Source organism: Pisolithus orientalis (genome assembly GCF_024613125.1).
Source record: "Pisolithus orientalis strain OTSU chromosome Unknown F5J12scaffold_63, whole genome shotgun sequence".
Classification (NCBI taxonomy): Eukaryota; Fungi; Basidiomycota; class Agaricomycetes; order Boletales; family Pisolithaceae; genus Pisolithus; species Pisolithus orientalis.
In genome coordinates, this window is record NW_026260844.1 from 127,732 (window position 1) to 144,685 (window position 16,954).

At 49.6% G+C, this 16,954-nt stretch overlaps 5 protein-coding genes across 5 annotated transcripts; 3 read left to right on the forward strand and 2 right to left on the reverse strand.

Moving 5' to 3' along the window:
* Positions 1 to 15: 15 nt before the first annotated feature.
* Positions 16 to 3,512, forward strand: F5J12DRAFT_897956 (uncharacterized protein; the record flags this gene model as incomplete). The annotated part of the gene is made up of 13 exons (XM_051748071.1): positions 16 to 69; positions 131 to 312; positions 360 to 522; positions 579 to 724; positions 777 to 1,171; positions 1,222 to 1,314; positions 1,378 to 1,404; positions 1,450 to 1,561; positions 1,614 to 2,241; positions 2,325 to 2,364; positions 2,415 to 2,642; positions 2,951 to 3,072; positions 3,120 to 3,512. The coding sequence occupies 13 exons, from the start codon at positions 16 to 18 to the stop codon at positions 3,510 to 3,512; spliced, it is 2,583 nt and encodes an 860-aa protein (XP_051595023.1).
* A 201-nt stretch (positions 3,513 to 3,713) lies between these two features.
* Positions 3,714 to 5,217, forward strand: F5J12DRAFT_897957 (uncharacterized protein; the record flags this gene model as incomplete). The annotated part of the gene is made up of 4 exons (XM_051748072.1): positions 3,714 to 3,849; positions 3,901 to 4,041; positions 4,095 to 4,561; positions 4,612 to 5,217. 4 exons carry the CDS (start codon positions 3,714 to 3,716, stop codon positions 5,215 to 5,217), a joined length of 1,350 nt encoding a protein of 449 aa, XP_051595024.1.
* A 2,446-nt stretch (positions 5,218 to 7,663) lies between these two features.
* Positions 7,664 to 9,843, reverse strand: F5J12DRAFT_897958 (P-loop containing nucleoside triphosphate hydrolase protein; the record flags this gene model as incomplete). The annotated part of the gene is made up of 7 exons (XM_051748073.1): positions 7,664 to 7,879; positions 7,928 to 8,076; positions 8,123 to 8,215; positions 8,262 to 8,545; positions 8,594 to 9,177; positions 9,234 to 9,398; positions 9,469 to 9,843. The coding sequence occupies 7 exons, from the start codon at positions 9,841 to 9,843 to the stop codon at positions 7,664 to 7,666; spliced, it is 1,866 nt and encodes a 621-aa protein (XP_051595025.1).
* A 2,311-nt stretch (positions 9,844 to 12,154) lies between these two features.
* F5J12DRAFT_897959 (uncharacterized protein) lies at positions 12,155 to 12,921 on the forward strand (the record flags this gene model as incomplete). Its single annotated transcript, XM_051748074.1, has 3 exons — positions 12,155 to 12,436; positions 12,490 to 12,593; positions 12,654 to 12,921. The coding sequence occupies 3 exons, from the start codon at positions 12,155 to 12,157 to the stop codon at positions 12,919 to 12,921; spliced, it is 654 nt and encodes a 217-aa protein (XP_051595026.1).
* Positions 12,922 to 14,203: 1,282 nt separating this feature from the next.
* F5J12DRAFT_505582 (P-loop containing nucleoside triphosphate hydrolase protein) lies at positions 14,204 to 16,929 on the reverse strand. Its single transcript, XM_051739763.1, has 7 exons — positions 16,091 to 16,929; positions 15,874 to 16,038; positions 15,232 to 15,818; positions 14,900 to 15,183; positions 14,761 to 14,853; positions 14,566 to 14,702; positions 14,204 to 14,518 (listed from the first exon to the last, which is right to left on the reverse strand). The coding sequence occupies exons 1-7, from the start codon at positions 16,742 to 16,744 to the stop codon at positions 14,306 to 14,308; spliced, it is 2,133 nt and encodes a 710-aa protein (XP_051595027.1). The 5' UTR covers positions 16,745 to 16,929; the 3' UTR covers positions 14,204 to 14,305.
* Between the last annotated feature and the right edge of the window lie 25 nt (positions 16,930 to 16,954).

A 16,954-nucleotide genomic window follows, 5' to 3' on the forward strand; every position in this document is an offset into this window, starting at 1 on the left:
TGCAAGACCTCAGCTATGAGTTTCTATCAGAAGCTGAAGAGGTTCACCAATAATGCTTTTCCTGACAGGGTACCAGTTGAGTGCTATTCCCCATTGAGTGGCTTGCATTAATACTTTCCTCTCCATTCAGGACCGGTACCAAGAGCTGATGTGGGTGTCCCAACTGTGGAGGGATTTGAAACATAGGAAATGGTTTGGGTTTGGTCATGATTCTGAGCAAGATCCTGGGCAGGGAGGACTTGCACTCTTTTGCCCTGCTTGCCCACAACCAGGTATTAATTTACCTCCAGATTGGAGAACTTGCTACAGCAGGTAAGGGGCCTTTAATCCATAGGCATTCCATTTCTAACCCCCTTCAGTGACACTGTGATGAGGCAATATGTGATGGATGGCAACTTCACTGCACAGCATATGAAAATGAACAAGCCAGAGCTGGATGTGTCATTATCAGATGGAAAAGGCTACATGGTTTCTGAGGCACCCTATCAGACTCATCTCCAGCAGTCTTTGGATAACAAGGAGGTAAGTAATTGGAGGCTTGAAGGCCCTGGAATATAAAAGACCTGCCATACTGTTAGAGATCCACCTGCAGCAATCACAGGGCAATCAATGCTGCCAATATCAACAAGTCCAATCTCTGGTCCACTGGCATTGGTGCAACAGCCTGTGCAAGACATGGTTGCTTTTTTCCCCATTCTGTGGTGGATTTTCAAAAAGGGGAAAGGTGAGTTGGCTTGTCAGGCAGAATGGATGCATTGGAGCTCACTTTGGGCCAGGTATATGAACACTGACTACTCCATCTGCAATGCTCTTGATTACCATTCCCAAAGCATCCAAAAGGCCCTTGTCATTTATGATGTAGGGTGCCAATGGAGTATCAACTTCTGGAGTCAGGTAAAGTCCAGCTGCTCTCTCACTCTTCCACCTGGTCTCCAAATCATTCCTGCTGTGGGGAAGTTTCATCTGGCTGCCCACAAACTCTCTCGCTTTCCAAGATATAGCCTCAACTTTGTCAAGGGTGCTGGCCACCTGGATGGTAAAATTTTGGAGACATTGTGGGCTCCATTCAATAAGATCTCTCCAACTGCAAGGTCTATGACTCAAGCCCACAGACAAGAGGTGTATGATGATCATATGAGAGATTCTAACTGGAAAAAAATTGTGGGCATAGGTGAGAGATCTCCTCTTCAAAGAGAAGAGAGTTTACACTGTTCTTCTCAGTCCCTTCACTGCTAAAAAAATACAAGACTTCAAACAAGTGTCTGGAGGAAATGAATCAGGCATATGAGCAGTTGACAGCTGTCCTAGACCCTAGTAAGGTTACAGGATGGGAATCAGATGCTGTAGAGGCAGAGGCAGATTGAGGGGTGGCCCTAGAAATTTATTTGTTGAAAGGGGACAAAGGTCAGTCAGTTTATCCCAACCATGGGCCTGTCTGATGATCTGTAGCCCCTACCATGGGTGAAGTGCAGTTAAAGCTCATGAAAAATCCACCTTCATCCTCAGGAAACCTTGGTTCTGTGGCTTGGCTTGCAGAAGGAATCAGCATAGAGGATGCACAGTAAGGACTGTTGTTCCCTGAGGTGATAGCTTGCTAACCAGACCTCCTGCAGAGACCAGCTAAGATCTGAGCTCCATCAGCTTCCCAGTCTCATGTCTACAAGACAAGAAGTCAAAGTCTCTGAGAAGAGACAGAGACTTTCTGCCAGAATTGAGAAATTCAATGGCAAGGGACAAGCCTTTCTTGAAGGTTTGGAGGTAGATGATGTTTTCATTTCCCAGGATGATCCAGCATTCCTTGGGCATGAAGAAGTGGAAGATGAAGGGGAGTTCTGGGAAGATGGAGAGGAGGACTGGGAGGCTGCAGAAGAGGAAGGAGACTTGGCTGCTGAAGTCATGAGTATATGGATGCCCTCATCCATTGGAGCAGCCAAACTGACAGAGCTTGGCATTCATGCCCTTCTCAAAGAAGAAATGGAACTCAGGATTGGGCAAGCTAATGATTGTTTAGAGGGGCTTCACACTGACCTGGGCAACAAGGCAATGTTATATTGGCAGAATTTTCAGAATGCAAATTCCACCAGGGAGGGTACCAGAACCAAGAAGGAGATCCAAAATGTGGTGTCCAGAATAAACAAGCATGTCAGAAGTTATCAAAGGTCTAGGCAGGCCATTCTTCAACTGGAACCTAATGTTAGCATCAGAGAAAAATACCAGGAAATTCTTCCTCAGGACCTTGCAGTGAGTAAAGAGGTGACAGAGGAGAACAGGTTTGGTCAAGGGACCAGTAAAATGGCATGGTTTTGGATGATGGAAGGTGACAGGGTCAGAGGAATGTGGACAGTGGGGGCTTGATGGAAGAGTGTAAGTGTGAATACTGTATGGAGACATATTACTAATAAATTGCATGGCAGTTTATAGGATCAATTGGCTCAAAGCCAGGGCAAGAAGGGACAGATGGAAAGAAGAATTGTCATTGGTCAGGCATGAGATGCTTTGGACCACCTTATGGTTTGAGTTCCAGAGAAACATATGGGAGGAAAGGGCAGGGCAATCCACTGAGCCAGGGATGGAAGCTTATGCTAATATGCAGATGGGGTTGTGGGGTGACTTTGCCAAAAAGGCCAGGTTGATGTTCCAAGGTAAAGAAATGGATTGTATTTAGAACAGGGGTATATTTTGGTCTACTGTTGTCTTGGAACTTGGTATCTGGTTCGGAGTGAAAAGCAAATATGTCAAAACAAACATCTCAACATGGTAGTTTCCCTGAATGAGTGATGGCTGGCAACAGCCAACATTTTTAACCTCCTGCCTAAATTAGGAAGGGCCTAAAATTTTCATCTTGCCACTGCACTCCACAAATCCTCTACTGCCTTATTCACCTCCCTGTGATTTGACAAAATGGCTGACTGGTCTGAAGTCTACTCTGATCTCCTGTCTTCCTATGTAGGCAAGTTCAAAGATGCCCAAGGAAATTCTGACCTCAGGGCTGAGATCCTGGCCCAGGTGAAGTCCAAGATCCTTCAGCATGCATCTGAGGGATCTGTGGCATTGCCACAGAATTTGAGAGTGGTATGATAATAGTTTTATCAAGTTTAACATATCTCAAGCTTATCTAGGCCATCAGAAGGAAGTTTCTTCCAGAACTGGACCCCAATGACCAAGATGATGAGGAGAACATCATCCAGCACATCCTGGCTGTAGCAGAAAAGAGGAAGGAAGAGACTGGTGGGGGTGAGGATGCCAGAGAGGAGAGAATGAGACCTTTGAAGGCAGGTGACTACAGAAAACCCTTTACTGAATTTACTGCAGGTCAGCAGCTCTTCAAGGAGGACATGGATGCCTATGATAGGGAGAGGAGGGATACCAAGGACCCTGATACCATAGGCCAGAGGACCAAAATCATCCAACAGTGGTGGGAGTCTGTTTCCAATGATAAAAAAGCTGAAGCTGGGAGGGCTGCTGAGAAGTGGAATATGTTGGGTGCTCCCAAAGGGACTCATGAATCATAGGTGCCCCCCTGCTTTGCAGGCCTTACCCTAACCTTTCAAAATCACAGGTACTGGAGACAAAACTTCCACAGCATGGCTAAAGAGTTCACAGAAACACTTTGGAGCACCATGGGGGTGCATGTAGTAATGTTTGCTTCCCATGAGACCCCAGATGCTCAGATCAAGATGGCTATGTAAGTCCCCCTTCCCCTGGTCTATCCAATGCTCACAAAGAGATGTATTTTGGAGACAGCACCCCCAGATGGCAAGAAGGCCTTCTCTGTGTCTTTGGAGCCCACCAAGGATTGGGTGCTGAAAGGGGAGCAAATGTTAACAGATTATCTTCTGACTGAACCTGGTAAGGAGCATTGTCTATCAAGATATGTACCTAGTTTGATCCCATTCTTAGGTGAAGAAGATTTGAATGACAAGAAGCAAGCAGTGGAAATAGCCCTGGATGATGAAGGAAACCCCCAGGTGCCAGCTTTTACTGGGCAGAAGCTGAAGGCCCAGCAGAGTTTGGCTAGAGCTGTCTTCCAAGCAGCCTATGGTATGGTCTTGATCCCCCCATGCATTTTCAGTTGGATTCAACATCCATCCCAGATGGATTTGTGATGAAGGATCCTTCAAAATGGACCAAGGCTGACCTTAGGTTGCTTTGGAATCATTGGCATTCCCTAGAGAATGAGGACAAGGTGATCATTTCATTTATCAATTGCAAAAAGGACAACAAGCCTTTGGGAAGGCCCTTTAACTGGAAAACCAGTGGGAAAAAAAGAGTGTGGGTGAGCCCTGATGATGATGATGAAGCCGGGGGGGAGCCCAGTGGAGTGGCTGGAGCATCAGACTCAGAGGCAGAGTTGGAAACTGGTGGGGAAAGGCCATCCAAGGTAACTCTGGTTGTCCAGGAAGATAGGCTTGACTCTGGGGCCTCCTCATCTCAAAATACCCCTCATGACTCCAGTCCTGCTTGGCATGCCAATGGGGACCAGATGAAATTTTTAAAGACCCTTTCCATCATGCCCAGGTACCAGGATCTCATTGATCTTGTATATGCCTTACCAGAGACAGTAAGTGCCAATCTTGCATCAAAGACTAGGCTAACAAACATATCACACAGGAACCTGATATGGAACCCAGGGTAGGGTTGCCTGAATGGGCATCATGGACTTGGAGTGCCCAGTATCTGCCTCAAGAGATCCATGCCAATGGGGGTTCCTTCTGGAAGGCACTGGGTCAATTGCAATCCCAGAGGTTTACTTCCAGGGTGAAAGGTCTTCCTGTGGTACTTGGATTTGGTATGTTGTGGAGGGAGTGTAAGAGGGCACAGGAAGTAGAAGAGGATGACCCAGAAGTTGCTAATCTGGGTTTCTTGCTGGACTCTAAGCTTGATATCAGCAGAGGAAAAGATGTTATGGCTGCAGTGGGGGTGGTAATTGCAAGGTTGGTGCAAAATTCTGGTGACTCAGAGGAACAGGGAGGCTCTGGGAAAAAAACTGGTGGAGATGCAGAGCACTCTGGTGACAGTGGGAGGGGTGGTGAGGAAAAGGAACTAGAGGATATACCCCAGGAGAAAAGGAAAAGGAAAAGGGGAGGCAGTGGGAATGTTGAGAGGAAGAAGATGACAAAGGGGGGTTCAAGGGAAGATGGGGCTCAGGAGAAAGAGGGCAAGAGACCAAGCAGATGTCAGCAACCAACCAAGAGAGCTCTGGGACAGGGTTTGTAGATACAATTTAGATGTTGTAACTTCCAGGGGGTTTGCTGGAAATCAAAGCTAACCTAATCTCTGCTGCTGATGGACATACACCCCCATCAACTCAAAGGTTGCTTCTGGCCAACCTAATTTCTGGCCAATCCCACATCCAATGGGGAGGTTGGTCGATTTCATGTCCAGGGGGTGGGAACCTCCAGTAGTGAGGTCAGCTGATCCCACTTCCAGAGGGTGGGAACATCTACCCCAGAGGTCAGCCAATCCCACTTCCAGGGGGTGGGAACCTCCAGTAGTGAGGTCAGCCTATCCCACTTCCAGGGGGTGGGAACCTCCAGTAGTGAGGTCAGCCTATCCCACTTCCAGGGGGTGGGAACCTTCAGTAGTGAGGTCAGCCTATCCCACTTCCAGGGGGTGGGAACCTTCAGTAGTGAGGTCAGCCTATCCCACTTCCAGGGGGTGGGAACCTTCAGTAGTGAGGTCAGCCTATCCCACTTCCAGGGGGTGGGAACCTTCAGTAGTGAGGTCGGCCTATCCCACTTCCAGGGGGTGGGAACCTTCAGTAGTGAGGTTGGCCTATCCCACTTCCAGGGGGTGGGAACCTCCAGTAGTGAGGTTGGCCTATCCCACTTCCAGGGGGTGGGAACCTCCAGTAGTGAGGTTGGCCTATCCCACTTCCAGGGGGTGGGAACCTCCAGTAGTGAGGTTGGCCTATCCCACTTCCAGGGGGTGGGAACCTCCAGTAGTGAGGTTGGCCTATCCCACTTCCAGGGGGTGGGAACCTCCAGCAGTGAGGTTGGCCTATCCCACTTCCAGGGGGTGGGAACCTCCAGTAGTGAGGTTGGCCTATCCCACTTCCAGGGGGTGGGAACCTCCAGCAGTGAGGTTGGCCTATCCCACTTCCAGGGGGTGGGAACCTCCAGTAGTGAGGTTGGCCTATCCCACTTCCAGGGGGTGGGAACCTCCAGTAGTGAGGTTGGCCTATCCCACTTCCAGGGGGTGGGAACCTCCAGTAGTGAGGTTGGCCTATCCCACTTCCAGGGGGTGGGAACCTCCAGCAGTGAGGTCAGCCAATCCTACTTCCAGGGGCTGGGAACATCTACCCCAGGGGTCAGCTGATCCCACTTCCAGGGGGTGGGAACATCTACCCCAGAGGTCAGCCAATCCCACTTCCAGGGGGTGGGAACATCCACTAGTGAGGCTGGCCAATCCCACTTTCAGGGGCTGTCTTTATCCTCCAGTGAGGTAGGCCAGCCCCACTTCCAGGCAGGGGGTCCATCCACCAGCATGTTCAGCCAATTCCACCCCCACATGTCAGCCTACCCCCCCCCCCCCCCCTCACTGCCCACTGGCCAGTGTTGGTTAGTCCCACTCTCAGGGAAAATGTACACTTCAGGTGTCCCAGTTTCAGGACTAAGGTTGACTGAAGGGTCTGGAGGAACTCAGTGTTTTGGGGAACAAATTCAGCACTGCATCAGTCCCTGAGGCTGACATTGATGAGGAATGAAGTATTTGCACCTGCCAATATGTAGATGGTCATGCAGAAGATGGTAGAATGGAATACATGACTACATGCTGACCTTCCTGTGTATGTATCTGTGTCATCTGAAGTTACATCCACACGAGTACTCGGCTCAGCACTGTCAGATATTATTTTTCTCAGTGCCCGGGGGCGTTAAGTAACACACTTCATATGATTGTGCGGATTTCCGGCTTGGCTGGCCAGGGGTTCGTATCTCCACGTGAGTTTCTTCCCCACAGCGTCACTCCGCCCCCCTGTGTATTCCAACATCCCTCCTACCTCGGATCCCACCTTCTTGCCTCCGGCGCTGCCGGATACTGCCTGGTCACAATATATCATTAACTGGCTCATTTCTCTCTGTCTTCGACACCCGCTCGGTGTTAGTTAGGCATACAATATGTATGTTGCTGGATACTATCAAGTTTAGGTCTGGAAAAGCCTTGGTAGCGATATATATCGGTGGCGATGCGGTCGGACCTCACACACAGGCGTTCCTTTGTCTAATCCTTTGTACAATGTCGAGGCTTTGCCCTTGAGATCTCAGCATGCTTGGAGATTATCGATGCGCGAAGCATTCCAGTGTGATCTTGACAATAAAAAGATGGCCAGTGCGGCCTCCGAATAATGATTCCTCGTCAAGAATGCAATATGTAGCCCACGCCAGAACCTAGCGAACACAAATTCTGAACGAGCGAACCATGCGGTGCCAAGTATATTAGACAACAATCTCGCCATTTACCCACGCTTGGGGACCAGAACCTCTGCAAGTTGTCCGACAAGTGTTGATGCCCCTACCCCAAATGAATGCTCGGCTCGTGCATATAATCATGGTCTTTTTGCAACGAGTAAGCATGACATTGGCTCGTCCCTCATGAACCAGGAAGCCAAGCCTGTGTGACCTGACCAGAGAGATAATGATGTGTTCCGCCTCGTTGCCTGTCGTTAGGTTGAGCTTGGAAGGGCAGAGCCAGGATGAGAGAGCAAACCTTGAAATGAATCTATGTTGAATACTTTGTCTTCATGACGTACGTTCGCCACCTGCAGCTCACGTTCAATAAGAGAGCGTTGGGCATCGTACGGTGTGATGATACGAAAGTCAAGTGCCTTGGCTTGGTATGCAGCGGCGATCTGCACTACAACTTGCGCCTCTGACGAATTCTGCCTCGATATCAAGGCACAGTCATTAGAGTCAAAGAAGTAACGCACGATCCAACTCTTTCCTGATCGTTCTTCATGTCCTCTTTCAACGTCGACGAAGCGGCATGGGAGACTGACCGAGTTTGCATGACAGGTCTTCAATTTCCCGTTATAGACTCTCTGTGAAATGAAGTCGCCGAGCACGCGAGGTATGCGATCTGAAGAGGTCAGCGAACATATGTAAGCCAGGAGGAGTTGACCCACATTGCGTATCCAAGAATATTGCTTTTTTGCGCAGGTGGTTGACTTCGCAAATGCTATGTAGTGTCGGGATCTCCCTTTGCCCATAAGGTAGCACTTCCAAGATTTAAAAAACGAACAAAGAGCCATGGTTATGACTTACGCTGCTTGTTGTCTCCGATGAAGACGATCTTCGAGAGGGTGAACTTAAAACGGTCGAAAACTGCAAGGTAATTTCCGACTTCTATCTGACTCCCTTCGTCGAAGATTAGCATGTCCACTGGATTGACACGACGGAAGGGTTCGATATGGTTATTTGATAATATCCCTACTGTGCACAGGATGACTCTGGCCCCGCGAAGTTGCCTGGACGCGCCAACGCCTTCGCGACTGAATGTTCCAGAGCGAATAAGGCACGATTCAAGCTTCTCGTAAAGATGTTCATGCCTACGGCATTTACTAAGCAGAAGATTTCCTAGACGTGTGAAGACGCACCAGTCAAAGTGAAATCCCTTTGACACTAGCAATGCGAAGTCATAGAAGCCTATTTTGGCAAACTTCTCAGCAATGTTCTTCACAGCGACATTCGATTGTGCAGCTATCCAAATGGCCCGACTACTGGCAGCGGGGAACGAAATAATGCTGGTGACTGCGGCAGTAATGACTGTCGTCTTGCCGGTTCCTGGGGGTCCCTGAATCAAGACCACTCGATCCATATCTGAGGCAGACAAGATTTTCCCGATGGCTCTTCCCTGAGAGGGATTGACTTTAACGTTTGCATAAGAAATCGGTATTTTGGGCTTCAGGTGGCTGGATGGCATCCAGCAGATTGGCTGGTTGGGAAACCATATGGCCTTAACAAGCGGATGTGACAAAAGCGTGGACCCTTTCAAGATCGCGAGGATAACCTTTTCGCGGCAAGCATCTGCAGACGTGAGGTATGCCTTGCCGAACGTCATCACAGACCTTATCGCATTGCCCTCAAGGGGTCCCGAAATTTCGATATGGGCATGCCGTCCTTCGACGCGGATAGCACGACCCAACAGTTGAGCACCCTTCGGTGTTTCTATCTGGAGGAGCTATGTAGAACGCATGTTCATGTGCACCTGACTCCTGTGCATCGTTATAAACACACCTGCCGCGTTGAATTTCTGATACGAGTTAGATAACGACTACAAGTCAACGTGAGATTATCCGTGTTCATTGTGATGCCTGGCATAACATCGTTCTTCATGATAAACGGCTTCAAGGAATTCAGAAGGTCTCCATCACGGGAGATCTTGGCAAGCACCGTCATATGCTGTGTCAGAGGCGATGTGAGCGAATGGCAAACAAACTGATTCTGAGATTCGCAATCCACCGGCACAAACCTCATCTGGTATTGTATTCGTTCTGATTCTTCCCACCGTGTGAAAGCGCTCAGCCATGTGAGGGAGGATCGCCGCCTGACAAGCTTCCCAGGCTTGCTGGACAAGGTCTGAATCTGATACGGAGCGGAAATCATTAGTGAAAAACAATTCATTCACGTTTAACTGATGCAAAGTCGGCTGGCCACCCATTGCATCCAGAAGGGCCTCCAGGGATCGCCTGTCACCCAAGGACACCGAGAGCATATCTACTGCACGATCAATGCGCAGCATCAGGTCCAAGTACAAGGCGATAGCAATACGATCCATGTTGAATGCATACTTCTGGTATTCCGTGTTGCAGAGAATGTGTTCCTCGAGGAGGTCCCTTCCTTCCATAATTCTACTTCGTTTCCCGGGATTACCGCCTTGGGGCAGACCGCCGCTAGTGAAGTGTACCACCAAAGCCCTAGACAATGAAGAGAATGCGATGGCACTGAGTTGGCAGTTGTCTCTATACGAGGCGGAAACGCCAATGACACCCCTGGATGTCACTGTATCGAGGAATGACCAAAGGTCCCTGGCATCTATGAAATCCTCTGACAAAGCGTCGAAGGCAACTGGGAAACGGCGGTTTCGGAAATAACTTGGGTGTGACGGCTGGTAATGTGGGAAACATTGACAGAGACAAGAGTGGAACTCGATTCGAAGGAAGCAAGAAACAGAAACCCTACGGCGTGGCGAAGGGGTCTTGAATTATATGATGCTCGTAATTATTGAAAATGGAGGTGTGTACTGTAATGCAGGTAAACGATAGCTAGCCGGTTGCAGGCACCACAAACGCACTTGAAAGCCTCGCGGACAGCGTGTAACTTTCGGTAGAATGATACAACGCTCGGAGGAGAAACTTGACATGCGAGGCAGACGCTGAACTTCGAGTTGGACGGCAAGCCTCGGACGCGTTCGACGGTGACGCGTTTCGAGCCGGCACTGTGTCCACTGTGCGCGAGCCACACATCACTGATGGGTCGCGCAAGTATGGCTCGAGGACTAGTTGTTTTGCCCCCGCTTTTCCCAGCTTCTCCTACATCCGGTCAACTTCAACGGGTTCCTCCACACAATCGTGCAAGCATTGTCCTCCTTTGCTCCCCACCTTGATCGAACCGAACGTCTCAATGCCGCTTTTTCGTGCCTTCGCACACTTTGGCGTCTTTGGTGGTCGCATTTCAACGACAGTTCTGTGGCCGTGCGTGGCGTGCTCCGCTCCTTTTTCAGGTGCGACCTTCTCACAGTATGCGTTGTGTCCGTCATGTTCAAATGATCTACGCCCCTCCTGAGGTGGATGATTGAGGTAGCTATATTTGGAACTACTCGTTTGCTTGGAGGTTTTGGAGATGTACAAATTGTGATGGATAACCCCGACATTGCTGGCGGTTCAATTAGATCCCACACTCAGGTTGAAACTTCGGATGGAATTGCAGCAATTCATGCCGGGATTTTCACAGGTCCTTCAGCTGATTCTGAAAGACGGTTCAACCTTTTGCTTCATCTTCTAAAGCTTCACCCGCTGCTGTGGGCAGAGACTTGGCTAGCTTCAGATTGACAGGATCACCTTACTTCGGATACTGGTGGGAAGTGGATTCAGGGTAATCCATAAACCCGGAATGCGCAGCACCTGTGTTCTAGAATCAACGTCGTGTCCAACGGGTGTTTTCGACACCAAAGCGATGAAAGGGGGCTCTAAATTGAGAGGCTGGCGACTACTGTCAGAAGGTGAGTAACTAATGAGAACTGCAACTAAGTACGCAGTAATACGCAATGACGTATCACTAAATTAGGAAATAAGAAACCTCAGTTAGATATGAGCGCTTATCGGCAGTGGGGTTTTTCCTCCTCCGAGTACATCTTTCCGGACGTTATTGGACGGTGATCCCATCTCACGTTACTGTCTCTGTGACCCTTGCATTCTGTAGACGTGTTTGAATTTTGCACTCATTGACAGAATGCGCTTTGCTTGAGATAGAGGTGCATGCCGGGACGGTAACTGACACACCCGGTTGCTACCATGTGTACGCGTCCCCATCTAAGTTTATCTACAGCGGTTGTACCCAAGATATGTACTCCGTCAAAATCTGACAGGACGAATGTATGCTCACCGTTTTATCACTTCTCAGGCACTGAAGCATGCATAGCCCAGCGGATGCGGCAATAGTCCTAATTATAATCATGTACGTTTATGGGATTCAATATTGTGAGCTGTGGACCAGGCATCGCGCTGGATCTGGTAAGTGAAGCCATTTATGTAATTCATTAAGCTTCTGCATCGCTCACAGTCATCTTGCACTGGATGTTGATGGAGTTATGGAAGTACATGCTTTCTGATCTTGTATGGGCGGCGATCATTGGTATGAAGCGGTTTACTCGTTTGTTCCATATCGAGCCTCTAATCTCCCCCAGTTCTGTGAACCATCACAGGAGAACGCGGGCACTGGTACAGTTTTTTGACACTCATACCTGGGTCGCTGGTCAGGGCGTGATGGACCGGACTCATGGGAGTTGGGACTGGCGGGTTCATGGTCACATGCTATCGGCACACCGGTTATCTTCAAAGTCCAGAGCGTTGAAATCGTAGGCTCGTCCAAGATATAAAGCATGAATGACCTGGTACTCAAACTCACCACCGACAAACACTGATCACTAAACAACAGCAATGGCCTCAGAACGTGTCCTCCCCCGAGTCCCCCTTCTTCCTGTCTGGGCATCTTCACGCCTTAACTCTCTCTTGCGAAGCAAGACCGCAGACAGGTTCAACAGGATTTTTGACGCTACTTTCGCCCAAAACCTCGAAGTCGTCCTCAACGGGAAAAATCTCACTCGCAACGAGTACAAAGAGCTGTTACTCGCGCTGAGTGAGGCCGGACCCTTGGGAACTACCGATGTGCAGATTGAAGGAGAGACGGTAGTCAACCCAATCCCTTCTGAAGATCAATTGGTAGGTCGGACCCTGGACCTCTCAGTACCATGACTAAACAATATATACCATAGGGAGGCTTCGTCGGCATGTTCTACACAACTGTGGGCACCTCCAAACGTATCTTTGTGCTCGGCGCACCTGCGAGATATAAGGTCGTCTCTTCCATTAACCTGACGTACGTTGCGATGCAGACTGCATATTATGTCACCATATCACAATCCTAATCACCATGCAGCGTGAAGGGGACGGTGCCCTACCCGCCCCGCCCCATTCCTTACTTCGATCCACGGCGGGTCACCGCAGTTAACCAGATCCTCCAGCCCAGGACTCTTACCGTCTCATTCCCTGGGTCGGTTTTACCCGCGGACGGAACTTCTGGCTCTGGAAAGGTAGAGCTAGGACCGGGGCCTGTTAACATCACGCAAGTGGAGGAGGAACTTAGTGTGTTGGGGAATAAATTTAGCACCGCGACAGTTCCTGAAGCTGAAGTTGATGTAGAATGAGGTAGTTGCTTCCTCAAGGAGGGATGATAGAATGGAATGTAACGCTCCGTCGAACACCTTGCATGTATGTTTGACTCTGAATTTGATTGTATGATGTCAGCCAGCAAGTACGGCGGTCTCAAGACCATCAGATATTATTGTCCGTGTTCAAAGGTTTCCCGTACCTCTTGGGACATTACCCCTTCCCACGTGGCTGTTGTACGGTTGTTCCTCCCGATTGAAGGTACTGATGTTTGATGATGCCCACAAACGAAAGGTACAACTCAACTATGAGTGCTTCTTGCAAGGAGTTCTCATTATACGAGCGGACGGTACTCGATCGGTACGGTATCACACTGCTTACGGACCAGTTCTGTTGTGGTAGTGTGTTTATTTGCCGCTACCGACGAAACGAGCCCCGTAAGATCGGACACATTCGTCGTTCCTGCATTGGGTGTTCCAACGAGATGAGCAATCGCATTGCCATTATCGGGTTGGCGCTCTCCGCAAGCAGGTTCGCTATCTGTCAGTAAGCGTCAATCAGGCGCACCGGAACAAGGTGACTGAAACGCGAGGCGGATCACTGGCCCGAGGGCCTTACAGCCCGGGCCGGTGGGGCACCCATACGCTCGGAGAGAAGGCAGGGTGCGGGCCCGACGCCGATTAGGTCAAGTAGTTGTGTATAGTGCTACATAGGATACTTCCTCAATGCACTTAGATCAGAAAAAACAAGTTCACTATCCTCTAGCTGTCACATGGAGCGTCGTGGAGGCCAGAAGATCCCAGCAACGGTGCAGATATCCTTTGGACTCAAAAACAAGGCAAGCTTCGATCATGGTCGACGACTTCGATACACATCGGCGACGCCTCTTATGGATCCCACTTTGGAGCGGGGCAAATATTTCATTTTTACGTAGAAGTTTCACATACTGCGATTCTGATTCTTCAATCTCGAGATATGGCCCCTGAGACACCTTGGGCTGACTCCAATACCTGGAGATTATCACCGCTCTGTAATACGCATATTAGTGCGGTCTCGAAGTTCAAATGGGGGGCCAATGCGGCCCTCAGGTAGGTATTCCCCACTATATAGTCCATACGTATGACAGTCTAAGATGCGGAGGCTTCGGACGAGCCAACAGTATTGAACGGCGTGGGGCGCAGTCCCAAGAACATGAGTAGCACTTCTCCAGTTATCCATGCTCGCGGTCCGACAGCGGCGGCAAGGTGTCCGATAAGCGTTGATGCCCCTTTACCCTGGATGAATGCTCGACTCGTGCATATGACCATGGTCTTGCTACAACGGGTAAGCATGACGTTGGTTCGTCGTTGGTTAGCCAGAAATCCAAGCTTGTTTGACCTAACGACGGAGATAATTATATGTTCTGCTTCATTGCCTGGCATTTTATGAGCTTCGAAGGGTGGATTTCATATGAATCAGCAAACCTTGAAATGAATCTACATTAAATACTTTGTCCTCATAGCATATGTTCGCCGCCTGTAGCTCACGTTCAATGAGAGAGCGCTGGGCGTCGTACGGTGTGATGATACGAAAGTCGAGCCCCTTAGCCTCGTATACACGGGCAATCTGCGCTACAACGAGTGCCTCGGAAGGATTCTGCCCTGATGTTAGCCCATATCGTTGGAATGAAGAAAGCCACAAACGATCCAACTCTTTCCCGATTGTTTTTCCTGTCCTCTTTCAACATCGATAAAACGACAAGGTGACTTAACAGCGTTTGCATGACAAGTCCTCAATTTCCCATTGTAGACTTTCTGCGATATGAAGTCGCCGATGACACCTGGCATACGGTCTGAGGACATCAGTCGACATGGTTGAGTTGGAGCATGTTGGCGCACATTGCGTATCCAATAAGAGCGCTTTTTTGCTAAGATGTTTGACCTCGAAGATGCTTTGCAGTGTTGAGATCTCCTCTTGACCGTAAGGCGGCACTGCATGGAGTCCAACAAGTGAACGAAGCGCATCGTTCCAACTTACGTTGTTTACAGTCCCCAATGAAAGCAATCTTGGACAGGGTACCTCCGAAGCGGTAGAGAACGGGAACGTAATTCCCGACTTCTATCTGACTGCCCTCATCGAAAATCAGAATATCCACTGGATTCACTTGGACATAGGGCGCGATGTGGTCATTCGACAACATGCTTAGTGTACACAGAATAACCCTAGCGCCGCACAGTTGCCTCGATGCGCCGACTCTGCCATTCCTGAACGAGTCAGAGCGAATGACGCATGGTGCAAGCTTCTCATAGAGGTGTTCGTGCCTGTAACACCTGATTAACGCAAAATCGTTGAGTCATGAAGGAACGCACCAGTCAAAGTGGAATTCCAACGACACCAGAAGCTTAAAGTCATGGAATCCTATCTTGTGAAACTTCTCGGCGACGTTCTTCACAGCGACGTTCGATTGTGCAGCTATCCAAATGGTCCGACTATGAGCAGCGGGGCAGGAAATGATGCTGGTAACTGCGGCAGTAATGACCGTCGTCTTGCCGGTTCCTGGAGGTCCCTGAATCAAAACGACTCGGTCCTCATCTGAGGCAGACAAAATTTTCTCGATGGCTCTTTCCTGAGAGGTATTGACATCGAGATTGGGGCAACAAATCAGTATTCGCGGCTTGGTAAAATCGATAGCTGGCCACGAAGGTGGATGCTTGGGAAGCCATATGACCTTGAAGAATGACTGTGACAACAGGGTAGTCTCTCCCTTCAAGACAGCAAGGATAACGCTTGCACGACAAGCTTCTGCAGACGTGAGGTCGGCCTTGCCGACTGTCGTGACGGACTTTATCTCATCGCCCCGAAGGGAACCGGAAAGGGAAATTTGCGCCTGGCGTCCTTCGACGCGGATAGCACGACCCGACACTCGAACTCCGTTCCGTGTTTCTATCTGGAGGAACTATGCAGAGTGTGTTCATACACACCCGACTCCGATATATCCGTTATTAACATACCTGCTGAGTTGAGCTTCTGATACGAGTGGAGTAGCGACCACAAGTCAACGTAAGATTATCCATCGCCGCTGTGATACCTGGCATAACGTCGTTCTTAACAGTCTGTGGCTTTAAGAAATCTGAACGCTCTCCATCACGATAGATCTTGGCAAGAGCGGCCATATGCTGTGCCAGAGAGACCATGAGTGAATACTTTGATTTTGGCCAGGAAACATACTTCTTCTGGTATCACATTGGTTCTGATTCTTCTCAGCTCGCGGAAGCGTGTAGCCATGTCGGAAAAAGCGGACGCCTGACATGCTGCCCATGCTTGCTGGACAAGGTCTGAATCCGATACAGTGCCGAACTTGTCACTGAAAAATAATGCCTTCACGTTCGACCTGTGCAAAGTCGATCCGCCATCCATTACATCGATAAGCGCCTGAAGGGACTGCCTGTCACTGTGCGACGCTGACAACATATCTACAGCGTGCTCAATGCGCAACCCCATGTCCAAATACAATGCGATTGCAATACGATCCATTCTAAATGCGTACTTCCCGTAGTCCGCATTGCATAGAATTTGCTCTCGGAGGAGGTTCCTCGCTTGCGTAATTCTAGCTCGCTCTCCACGGCTACTCCTTCGAGGCAGATCACTGCTGAGGGTAACGTGTACCACGAGAGCTGCCGATAGGGAGGAAAATGCAATGGCACTGAGTCGAGAATCCTCGCGATATGAGGCTGAGATGCCGATGGCACCTTCGGTCGTCACTGTGTCCAGGAACCGCCGAAGGAGCCTTGCATCAAGAGCACCTTCCGTTGTCGTCCCACAGACGAGGGAAGGGCAGACTGGGAACAAGTTAGGTGTGACGAAAAATAACCTGTGAGACATGGGGTGAGAAGTGACTCCTGGAGCGACCGAGAAACGTGGCGAACGGATTTCAAGTACCTGATTGCGCAGCTGGGCGTTACAGATCACGGCAGTCTTCAATGTGGGTGAGTCATGGCTGGCCAAAACGGGAACGTTCACGGTGAAACAACGGCGGAAGAAGCTACGAATGCATCAGCGAGATCCCACGGACGCCATGAGCTTCTCAGTGGG

Bases quoted from the DNA above. Each gene is read 5' to 3' on its own strand.
- F5J12DRAFT_505582 (XM_051739763.1), bottom strand. From the start codon at position 16,744: ATGTCTCACAGGTTATTTTTCGTCACACCTAACTTGTTCCCAGTCTGC. The intron at 14,703-14,760 runs GTGCGCCAACAT...ACCGTATGCCAG, and splicing joins GCTCTTATTGGATACGCAAT to GTGTCATCGGCGACTTCATA. The intron at 14,519-14,565 runs GTTTGTGGCTTT...ACATCAGGGCAG, and splicing joins AATCGGGAAAGAGTTGGATC to AATCCTTCCGAGGCACTCGT.